The 12260-nt window shown below is 40.8% G+C and overlaps 1 protein-coding gene across 4 annotated transcripts in view; it reads left to right on the forward strand.

Moving 5' to 3' along the window:
* CNST (consortin, connexin sorting protein) overlaps positions 1 to 12260 on the forward strand; it is a 93823-nt gene that overhangs the window by 45227 nt on the left and 36336 nt on the right. For all 4 annotated transcript variants that reach the window (XM_062210782.1, XM_062210780.1, XM_062210781.1 and 1 more), the window contains 2 exons: positions 2212 to 2417; positions 10340 to 10370. In XM_062210782.1, coding sequence (XP_062066766.1) covers positions 2212 to 2417; positions 10340 to 10370 — 237 coding nt within the window. The remainder of the gene's footprint in view (positions 1 to 2211; positions 2418 to 10339; positions 10371 to 12260) is intronic.

Here is a 12260-nt window from a genome sequence, read left to right on the forward strand (position 1 = left end):
GTTACACAGAGGGAGGAGAGGCAGAGAGAGAGAGAGAGAGGTCTTCCATCTGCTGGTTCACTCCCCAATTGGCTGCAATGGCTAGAGCTGTGCCAATCCAAAACCAGGAGCCACGAGCTTCTTCCAGGTCTCCCACATGGGTGCAGAGACCCAAGGACTTAGGCCATCTTCTACTGCTTTCCCAGGCCACAGCAGAGAGCTGGATCAGAAGTGGAGCAGCCAGGTCTCTAACCAGCACCCATATGGGATGCAGGCTCTTCAGGCCAGTGCGTTAACCTGCTGCGCCACAGCGCTGGCCCCTGGTAGTAGTCTTTAGCTCTCTCTCACTGAAAATCAGCATTATGAAATTCTGCTATTTTTTTTTTTTACCAAGAAGCAGCATAAGGTAGTATTTGTAGTTTAATAACTATATGGGAAGAATTTTATGAAGAATAGAGTATAGGAAACCAGCTTTATCACAATCTATATGTGATTAAATATCTGAGGAATGGGAGAAGAGAAAGAAAACACAAGTTCTGTTGGTATATTTGTAGTTCTCTATGGAAAGCTCCACATTGGCATTCTTTTGGTCTTGCCATCATTGTGGTTAGAAAATTGAAAGGCAGAAGAATCAGTTGTGTTTTTTATAAATTTTGTCCCTGCAAAATGGCAGCCATCACTGGGCCTTATAATTCTAGAGGCCATCTGATATAAAATTTGTAGAAGAGAATTCTCTGAAATATAAATAATCACAGTAGGTGATTATTAGTAAAGAGGTGCAATTCTTAGAATTTTAGAGCTGAAGATACTGTGCTGGGTATAAATACTATGGTATCTGGATTCACCTCTATGCTACAGGAGTTACGATCTAACAAAGACATTAACACCAATTACTGTGATGCAACTCAGCATAATACAAGGCTATATATAGAGTTCAAGTGAAAGTAAGATGACTTCAGAGTCATGTTACAGGGGAAAATATGGCTTTTGCTAGAACATAAATAGGTGCAGACAGGAAGAAACTATGTCAGTGGTTAGAATCTGTAATTGCTCAGACAGGCATAGAGTATTTTACTAGGGAGATAAAGAATGGAGCCCTCTGGCCAGGACAGTGAGTTTGTTTAGAGGCCAGTAGAAGGCAGGGTTCTGGGCGCACTCTAGTAGGAAGGCAGCCTTCATCTTGGTGCATCCACACTTAAGTTCTTAGAAAGCTCTTTTCTAAGGCAGACTAGCATATTTGATTTGAATGTGCAAAGTAGAACTGATACTGGGATATCAGGGAAGGGTGACTGTATAATTTTTTTATTTAATTTGTGCACTTTAGGAGCTATGGGTCAAGCATTTATTTATTAAAGAAGTTTGTATTAGTTGGCCTCTTTTTATTAGGGAAGATAGTTCAGTGTCCATTAATTTTGACACCCAAATGCCTGCCACTCTCCAAGGATGCAGAAGTAGTTCTCATGTTATCAGGATGAAGTTTAAAGAGAAAAGCTCAACTTCCTTGGCCATTTCATATGATAACATCTTGAACTTCTTGTTCAGTCCTGTTTCCTTTTGGGCAAGCCAAGACTTCAAATTATAGCTAATCCAGTTTTCCTCTTGGAGAATCAAATCTTTGGTCAGCTTGTAACCTGCACGCTTTTCTGTGAATCTCTTTTAATTAATACTCTTAATTAAAATTCTGCAAATGTGGTTTATATGTATGCTAATAGAAGCAATCAGATGTCAGTGCAGTCTTGATTTAATGAGGATTGTAAATTATGCTTTGGGGCCAGTGCTGTGGCATAGTGGGTAAAGCTGACGCCTGCAGTGCTGGTGTCCCATGTGGGCGCTGGTTTGAGTCCCAGCTGCTCCACTTCTGATCCAGCGCTCTGCTATGGCCTGGAAAAGCAGTGGAAGATCGCCCAAGCCCTGGGGCCCCTGCATCTGTGTGGGAAGACCTGGAAGAAGCTCCTGGCTCCTGGCTTCAGATCAGCCCAGCTCCTGCTATTGCAGCCACTTGGGGAGTGAACCAGCGGATGGAAGACCTCTCTCTGCCTCTGCCTCTGCCTCTCTATAACTTTGTGTTTCAAATAAATAAATATATCTTTAAATAAATTATCCTCCCTGGGAGTTTTTTCATGTGGTCAGTTTTGTCTGAAAGTTTTATCGTTAATAGGCATAATTATTTTTAAGATGTTCCACCATGATGAGAGTTTATCCTCACATAGGCATGTTCTTTACCTCTTAAAGGACTTTCATCAGAAGATGCTGCACCTTTAATGCAAGAAATGATACAAAGTGCATCCACTCATGCTGCTGATGATGAAGAGGCTGCTGAAGTAAATGCTAACGATCAACCAGAATCTCCAACACTAGTTCTGCAATCTTTGTTCTCACTTATACGAGGTGAAGTTGAACAGTTGGATTCAAGAGCACTTCCCCTTTGCCTTCATCAGGTACTGGGTTTAAAACCTTCACCTTCAGCATCATTAAAATTCTGCGCTAGTGTTTGGAATAATCTAAAATCCAAATTCTCTGCAGTTGATTCTATCCCATTCATTGGTGGTGAGCTCAAGGGGACAGTGGCTCTGGATCATTGACTGATGGGAAATCTGACATATCATTCACTGGTGGCCATGTCTAGGCCCTGAATAAATCATTAGAATGGCTAACTCCCTATATTTTGTCATGAAGCTGTACAAATAAGAGTCAACATAGCAAGAGCCTACTAATCACCAACTAGGTATCCAAACCTAAGCTAGATACTGGGAAACCAAAAATTACCTAACAGAGTATGTCCTTAATAAAGCCTCTGTGCATAGGAGAAACAGGTAAATAAATAAATATAGACTCATGTAGTTAAGTGTTAGAGTGGAAATTATGTTCAGCAATACGAAATGGTGGTTAACCTTGTCCCATAGGCATTAAGAAAAGAAGGTAACTCTTGAGCTGACTTTTATGGGATGATTAAATGCTCACTAGAGCTCACAAAACAAAGTAAGCTGGTACCAGAAGAAATGCATGATTGGGATTCTGCTGGAGGAAGAGTTAGAAATAGACATAGAAAGTGAAATTGTATGGCTGGTGAAATTAATGCAAAACTTCTAAAATTTTTTATTTAGTTTATGTTATGTATTTAAAAGATAAACACTTAGAAAGACAGAAATTCCCATCTGCTGGTTTATTCTCTAAATATCTGCAATGGCTGGGTCAAAATGAGAAGACAGGATTCACTCTGAGTCTCTCATGTGGGTTGCTGGGATCCAGCTACTTGAACCATCTCTTGCTGTCTCTCAAGCACACATTAGCAGGAAGCTGAAATCAGGAGTGGAACTAAGATTTGAATGCAGGTATTCCAATGTGGTTCCAGGCATCACAGGGAGTTGTTTTAATTGTTAAACCAAATGCCTGTCCCTGGAAGTTTTTAATTATGAGAGTGCCAGAATCAGATTTGAACTTTAGAAAAATAACTCTCCTGATGATTAGGAGGGTAAATGAAGAGGTGGAGAGTCTTGGGAGTGGGAGGCCTTTAGGACAGTGATTCAAACCTTTTTTTTTTTAATTTAAGAACTTATTAAAAAATTAAGATATTTCTGAACAACTTTTTATTTTCACTTAAAATGTAAATACTAAGTACATGATAATGGGGAAAGTTTTGCTTTTTTTTTTTTTTTTTTTTTTTGACAGGCAGAGTGGACAGTAGAGGGAGACAGAGAGAAAGGTCTTCCTTTCTGCCGTTGGTTCACCCTCCAATGGCCGCCGCACTGCGGCCGGCGCACCGCGCTGATCCAATGGCAGGAGCCAGGTGCTTCTCCTGGTCTCCCATGGGGTGCAGGGCCCAAGCACTTGGGCCATCCTCCACTGCACTCCCTGGCCACAGCAGAGAGCTGGCCTGGAAGAGGGGCAACCGGGACAGGATCGGTGCCCCGACCGGGACTAGAACCCAGTGTGCCGGCGCTGCAAGGCGGAGGATTAGCCTGTTAAGCCACGGCACCGGCTTGAAAGTTTTGCTTTTTATTTCATTTGCTTCTGTTTCATTTTAACTTTTAGAATGAGATTTTTTTTAAAAAAAATTTTTAAAAAAATAAAGTATCAGGCATTATGGCACAGGGGTTTCAGTTGCCACTTGGAGGCCAGTGCTGTGGCATAGTAGGTTAGGCCTCTGCCTGTGGTGCCAGCATCCCATATGGGTGCCGATCTGAGTCCCAGCTGCTCTGCTTCTGATTCAGCTCTCTGCTAATGGCCTCTGGAAGCAGCAGAAGACGGTGCAAGTGTTTGGGCCTCTACACCCATGTGGGAGATCCAGAAGAAGCTCCTGGCTTTGAGTCAGCCAACTGCAGCCATTGCAGCCATTTGGGGAGTGAACCAGCAGATGAAGATCTCTCTGTCTATAACTCTGCCTCTCAAATAAATAAATAAATCTTTATATAAAAAAAGTGTCACTTGAGACACCCGCATCCCATATTGGAATATCTGGTTCAAGTCCTGTCTACTCTGTGCTGCTGCTTCTTTTTTTTTTTAAATTTATTTGACAGGTAGAGTTACAGACAGTGAGAGAGAGAGAAAGACAGAGAGAAAGGTCTTCTTTCCATTGGTTCACTCCCCAAATGGCCGCCACGGCTGGTGCTGTACCAATTTGAAGCCAGGAGCCAGGCACTTTCTCCTGGTCTCCCACACGGGTGCAGGGGCACAAGCACCTGAGCCATCCTCCACTGCCCTCCCGGGCCACAGCAGAGAGCTGGACTGGAAGAGGAGCAACTGGGACTAGAACCCGACGCCCATATGGGATGCTGTTACTGCAGGTGGAGGATTAACCAAGTGAGCCATGGCCTGGCCCCTGCTCTGTGCTTCTGATCCAGCTATCTGCTAATGCATCTGGGTGGCAGTGAGTGATGGCCCAAGTACTTGGGTTCCTCCAACCCACATGGGGGTTCCAGGTAGAGTTCCTGGCTTCTGGCTGTCATCGGAACTTGGAGAGTGAACCAACGGTAAATCTTTTTTTTTTTTTTAAAGTAAAATATCTTTTTTCCCAAAGTGAGAAAATGCAGATTTTTACAAATTTGTATTACTTCCTTGAATAATGGTCTTGAATTATTACTTGAATAATGGACTTGAATATTGAAAACTTAGGAAAACTTGCCACACTGAGGAATGCCAATGCAGCCTCCTTATCTTTCAGACTTCTTGACTCCACATGGTGGATTGAGGCTACAAAGTGTATATCAATGAATAATTGCTTAAGGTTGGTAATGGCATTGTAGATTATGTAGGAGAGTATCCTTGTTTTTGGGAGATACATGTACAGGTATTTAGGGATAAAGTAACATTAATACCTGCAATTTACTTAAAGTGTTTCAGTGGTGGAAAATATATAAGAGAGGGAGAGTCAGAAAGAAAGAAAATTTGGCAAAATGTTAGTAATTTACAAATCTAGGTGAAAGGCATGTAGTTGTTGATTTTACTTGAACTCCTCTGGGCAATTTCAGTTAAAAGTTGGGGGACAAGACATTTTAGGAGGATGGGCATTTAGGCACATCCCACATCAGCGTACCTGGGTTTGATCTCTGATTCTGGCTTCCAGCTATTAGGACCCTGGGAGGTAGTGGTGATTGATGGCTTAAGTAAGTTGGTTCCTATCACTCTTGTGCAAAGTGTGGCTGCTGTCTTTGCCCTAGGCCCTTGCAGGCATTTTGGGGGTTGGGGGAGTAGACCGGCAAATGGGAGCTCACTCTCTTTTTCCCTCTACCCCCAAGTTAAAATTTTAAGGTTTTTTTTTTATTTTTTTAATCCGAGTGACAGAGAGAGATCCCCTATCCACTGGTTTACTCCACGAATGCTGCAACAACCAGTGTAGGGCCATGCTGAAGCCAGGAGTCTGTAACTCCATCAAGGTCTCCTACGTGTATGGTAGGAACCCAAGTACTTCAGCAACATCTGCTTTCAGGTCCATTGGCAGGAAGCTGGTTTGAAAGCAAAGGTGGGACTCAATCCCCAGCACTCCAGTATTGGATGTAGGCAATTCTAAGAGGCAGTTTAACCCAATGCACCACAATGCCCGCCCTCAAAAAATTTAAATTCAAAAGAAATAACAGGGGCCAGCACTGTAGCGCAGCAGGTTAAGGCCCCGGCCTGCAGTGCCAGCATCCCATATGGGCGCTGGCTTGAGTCCTGGCTGTTCCACTTCTGATCCAGTTCTCTACTGTGGCCTGTGAAAGCAGTAGAAGATGGCCCAAGTCCTTGGGCCCCTGCACCCACGTGGGAGACCCAGAAGAAGCTCCTGGCTCTTGGCCTTGGATCAGCTCGGCTCTGGCCATTGCGATCATTTGGGGAGTGAGCCAGCGGATAGAAGACCTCTCTCTGTAACTCTGTCTTTCAAATAAATAAAATAAATCTTTTTTTTTTAAAAGAACATTTGGAAATAGAAAGTGTAGACAAATCTTTGGAAGGCATTTATATCACTGAGCTGGAATAGTCTTTCCTACTGGAAGGTAAGCCTATAGCAGAAGCAAATCTACTAGAAAATCACATTTTTAAGCAGGAAGATGATAATCATATCTGAAGATTATTTAATTTTTTATGTCCCAAAATAAAATCTACTCCTACTCCCAGGAACATATTGGTTTGCTGAATCTGGTGGATTATGATTCCTAAATATCTCAGCGCTCTGTCCTCTTTGGAAAAGGAGCTTAGAGAATATAGTGGTGGTTCAAAGCCATGGGCTTTGGCTCCACCACTAAAAAGCCAAGTGGCTTTCAGTTTCTTCTTCTGTAAGGCTGTAGACAATTAAATGAATTATTGTATGTAAAAGCACCTAACAAAGTGATACACAATAAAAGCCAAATAAGCATTAAGTCTTAAAACTACACCCTTACTGTCACTAATTCTAAGATTACTTGTTGAAAACAAGGCTGGAGTTAGCAAAGAGATGCTGAAGTCCTCAGGGAACAGCAGTCAGCTGATGGCTGCCTCCTCAGCCACAGAATGCGGAATATCCTGTCACCTCCCAAGGGACACAAATTAGGGAGGGGCGGAAGTTCATTTGACTTCCCAGCACACCATACTGTGCCTTTTCACCTAGAATCCATGCTGGGTGACATTACTCGCTTTTTCTGCTGAAACACTTTAAAATAATTTGCAAACATTACATTGCTTTACCCCTAGGTTCTTACAGCTATCTTCCAAGACCAAAGATATTACCTTACGTAATCCACAAGACTGTTATCCATCCCAAGAAATTAGAACAGAACAGTCTTTCTTTTTCTTTTTGGACTTTTTAAACATTGATACTTACCAAAAGAATAATTGTAGAGAATTATCAAAAGAATATTGTAGAATATCCCATAATTAGACACTGTCTGATTGTTTCTTCATGATTTGATTTAGGTTAAAACATTTTGGGTCAGACTACTGTTGAACATGCCTTATCCAGTTCTCTCTTGGACTCACTTCCCAGTGGTGCCTGTCCCCACAATTCCACAACATTGCATCATGATGGGCACTGGTACCCATGCTGTCAAATCTGGTACTCAGTCCTCATCTTATTGAAGTGTTAGAAGCTTTGATAAGTTGATCAGAGTCTAATTTTTGAAGGGAGGTGGACAGGAACATAGAGACAGGGACAGAGAGTGAACCACCTCCACTGGTTCAGTCTCCAAATGCCTGGGAGCTGGGAACACAATCCAGGTTTCTCATGTGAGTGGCAGGGATCCAACCATCTGAGCCACTACTTACTACTTCTCCTTCTCAGGGTGAACATTAGCAGGAAACTTGAATTGGAATGGACCTGGGACTTAAACCCAGGCTCCCATGGAAGGTGTAGGCATCTCAAGTGTTATCTTAACTGCTGTCCCAAACCTTGTTCCATATATTCTATTTTGAAGCATTTTCTTTATTTATCTTTAGGGATTGCTCATCCTTGGCTTTTACCACCTACCTCACTGACCCTGCCTCCCTGATGCTCATTTGCTGAATTCCCATACCCTACTCATTTTTAAACACTGAAGTACTTCAGGGTTCAGTTCTTGACCCTATTCTAATTCTGTACTTACTGGATGATTCCATCTAGTCTTGTAGGTGTCGTACTCTTCCTTTCCTGAACTTCCAGACTTCACAGCTGCCTGAGATTTCTAATGGGCATTTCAAATAAATCTCTGAAACTGAACTTGCATTTTTCTCCCAAGTCTACCTCTTTCACAGTCTTCTTTTTTGTTCATTGCCAGCTCCATCCCTTGTCTTGGTAAACTTACTAGGGGAGCATTTGTATAAGGAGATACTCTGTAAACTTATTTTTCAAGCTTTCCTTTCTCCTGGAAATGCCATTTACTTTTAAGGCATTGGGTACCATTACTATAAAATTGTTTTGTAGTGTTAGAACTGCCACAGAAACCAGAAAGCTAATTGAAAATTACATTGCTGCAGTGCTGGAAAATCTGATTTCATAATAAGAGTGGACTCCATCAAAGCTTCTCAGATAAGAGCTATTTATAAGTAACTTTGTGCCACATGTAAGCAGATGCACAAGGGTAAAGGAAATGGCTTTGAAGAGCCAGATGCTCTACTTGAATGGGCAGCCTGAAACTATATCTCATTTCATATGTAAAAGGGAAGTTCTGTACAGTGCCATTGACTTTTCCACTGGAAGTTCAGAGTTGAAATGTTCTTGATTTATTTTAGGTATGACCAATGGTTTGCTGAAACTCTCTCCTAAGCACTATGTTCATGTCCACCCCGTTGATCTCTGAAAACAGGGCAGGATGGGAGTATTGACACCACAGAAATGAGGGAACACTGCAGATGAGGGTTCTCTCCAACACTCTGTAGCTATTAAATAATTATCAGCTTGCCACTGGTTGACCATTACATGAAATTCTTATTATATAGACTGAAAAAAATGGTTGTATATTAGCAATTTGATTAGTTTCAAACTAGTAATTCTCTAACATATTGTCAGAACAATAAGCTGATAAAAAACAGAATCTGAAAATCAGTTTATCTCTTGGAAAAATCTCAATATTACATAAGTGTGAAATCCAACTTTAGAGTTAATTGAAATTTTACAAAGATGATTCAGTCCAGTCATCTGCATTGCTTGTGGAAAAACATTAGATCCAAAGCATATTTGTATATACTCTATATTTATCCATTTTCCTTTACAAATGTTATTTCTGGGGTGGGAGTTTCGCGTAGCAGTTAAGATGTCACTTGGAACACCTGCATCCCATATCAGAGTTCTGTCAACCCCTGGCTCCACGCCCCATTCTGGCTTCCTGATAATATGTACTCTGGAAGGCTACAGATGATGACTCAAGAACTCAATCCCTGCCACCCACCTAGGAGACATGGATTGAGTTTCCAGATCCTGGCTTTCGCTGGTCCAGCCCTGGCTGTTGGCAATTGTGTCAGCAGTAGACCAGCAGAAGGAAGATGGATCTGTCCCTCTCTTCCTCTTTCTGTCTCACATTCTGTGTTTCTGTCTCTCTCGCTGTCTTTCAAAGAAAAAGAAAATGAAAATAATAAATACACTTTAAAATATGCTGTTTCCTGTTTCTACTGGTGGATTTGGGAAAAGCCATTCCTTTTTCTTGCTAGTTTATAGGTTTGACAAGCACTTTATCAATCTTCGCTTTGTCAGTCACCAGGAAAATGGAGGTAGTAATCTATATATAGAATACCTTTTTTTTTTTTTTTTTTTTTTGCTAGAGATCTAGTAAGAAGCAGTAGAAACTTCTGAATTTAAAAGTACTTTAGAATGAATCTGTTAAATGACAAGCCTCAACTGGAAGCATTCCTGAGTCTCTGAACTCTGTCTGGAGTTCTTTATACTTTCAGCACTTTGTACATACTCTAAGCATCATTACTCAACTGTTAGCACATGGCCTAGCCTTTTCTTAAATATCAAAACAGAACTAAAAGTAAAAGTCAGAGTCCCACTAGGTCTTCGGCCACCAGATTGTGAAATAGTTATGAAATCAGTGAAGTGCTAAGGTCTCACGTGCTGTGAGATATTTCTACTTTCTAGTTTATAATAAACAATCATTTTTCGCTCATGTTATACCTTTATAAACTCCTCTAGCATTTTCCTCATTCTTTAGAGAGTTGTTACTTCTAAGTGCTAATGAATCAGAGACTTGGTTTGACTTGAAGTAAGACAGGGAGAATGAGATTGTGTGAAGACCAAAGAATGTCTGTGTTTGCTTAGTTTGAGATGAGTGAATTTGTTCTGTTCTCACAATCAAATTTCTTCTGAACTGGTGAAGATAATTAGAATTTTCTTAGTTTGATGTCAGAAACAGTTTCAAATTAGTGGTTAATTTCTTCCAAATTTATCTTTTCATCTAAATGTTAATTTTATTTTCTCTTTTTAAATGTTTTTTAACAGATAGCAGAATCCTATTTTCAGGAGGAGGACTGTATCCTTTTTTAATTACAGGAAGAAATTCATAGAACTCTTAGAGTTTTTAATGTTGAGGTATATACAATAAAATGTGCAAATCATATGGTTTGAGCGGATTTTGACAATTGTAATACCCATGAAACCACCTCCAAAAGCAAAGTGTATAGAATTTCTGTCACCCTTGAAAATTCTGTAGAATCAACCAAATTTGACTTTCCATAAATAAGCCTTAATTCTAACCAAAATTAACTTGCTGGAAAATGAAATTTTAAAATGTCATGAATTTTCATTGTTTTTTTTTTTATTAAACATACATGCAAGTCAAGTAATATTCATACAGAAAAGCATGTTAGGTATATTAAAGCTATATAGCTACAGAGAGAAGGTTAATTCTGCACTAGCAATAAGCACAATAAATGTCAAGTGAGATCATCTGTTAACTTTTGTATAGAAAAGATTTCTTTCCTCATTTATTTTAAAATTTCAAAAATTGCTTTTCTCATGGGACAGTGGCCCAGTATGTGCTATCTAGAAAGAGTGTATTATCAACATCTGTTTTCCCCATTCATGTCATTTACTTCCCTAACCTTGTTGACTTCTACCACATCTCTGACCAGATTGAAGGGTAAGCAGTTACCATCTGGAATCCTGTCAAGAAAATGTGATGCAGCGTCAGACAATAGCAGTTTATTACTAAGTGCGTTGGAAATCTGGTTCTGCAAATAAAGATGGAACCCTCCCTCCCTTTATCTCCCGTATAGTGCAGTGTAGACCCATCAGCATCAGCATCCCTGGAAGCTTCTTGGAAATGCAAATTCTTGGTACTCAGAATCAGAGCTTTTAGAGAATCAGACCCATGAATCTGAACTGAACACATTTTTCAGATAATTTTTAAATTCAGTCAAGTTTGAGGAACACTGGTATACTTTTAGGTATAGAAGGTATACTTTTAGGTATGGAAGGTAGAGGAGAGGAAACATTCTTGTTTCTCCTTCACCTCTTTTGTGATTCGTGGGATCTTTAAGACCTCAAATTAGAGGGAGAACTAAACTGTGAGTACTCATGGGAAAGATGAAAAGCTAAACTGTGAGTTTTTCTCTTTCTTGTTCCTATGTCAGCATTTAGAACATTGCCCAAAGGAAGGCAGGCAATTGGACAGTGTATCTTCATCTTAAAAGATGCAAGTATGTGGCCGGCGCCATGGCTCACCAGGCTAATCCTCCGCCTGTGGCGCCGGCACCCCAGGTTCTAGTCCCGGTTGGGGTGCTGGTTCTGTCTGGGTTGTTCCTCTTCCAATCCAGCTCTCTGCTGTGGCCCAGGAAGGCAGTAGAGGACGGCCCAAGTGCTTGGGCCCTGCACCTGCATAGGATACCAGGAGAAAGCTCCTGGCTCCTGGCTTCAGATTGGCGCATCGCGCTGGCCATAGCAGCCATTTCGGGGGTGGGGGTGGGGGGTGGGGGAAGGACGTGAATCAACCGAAGGAAGACCTTTCTCTCTCTCTCACTGTCTAACTCTGCCTGTCCAAAGAAAAAGAAAAGATGCAGGTATGTGTGAGGCAGGTGAAAAGGCAAACAGTCACAAGAGGATCTACAAAAAAATGGAATCACATGATAATGAAAATCACTGTGTTGAGTTAATTACAAAACATCTGTATAGGTTTTTTGCTCAGTCATTATTTAGGCATGTGATCCTTTGATTTTATGGGAAAAAAGAGAAGTATACAGGTTCCAGGAGTCCATTTGGATCCCATTCCAATTAAATTACTTTTCATTGAGTCTGCTAGAGAAATATTAGCAAGCAGTCACCCTTAAATATTAAGACATTCTTTTAGTTTCTACTATTTGTTGATAATATGGAACTGAAGTAGCAACTACATAATATGCTACATTAAAATTTATGTACTTTG

This window comes from Lepus europaeus, chromosome 14, assembly GCF_033115175.1.
Source record: "Lepus europaeus isolate LE1 chromosome 14, mLepTim1.pri, whole genome shotgun sequence".
NCBI classification, from domain to species: domain Eukaryota; kingdom Metazoa; phylum Chordata; class Mammalia; order Lagomorpha; family Leporidae; genus Lepus; species Lepus europaeus.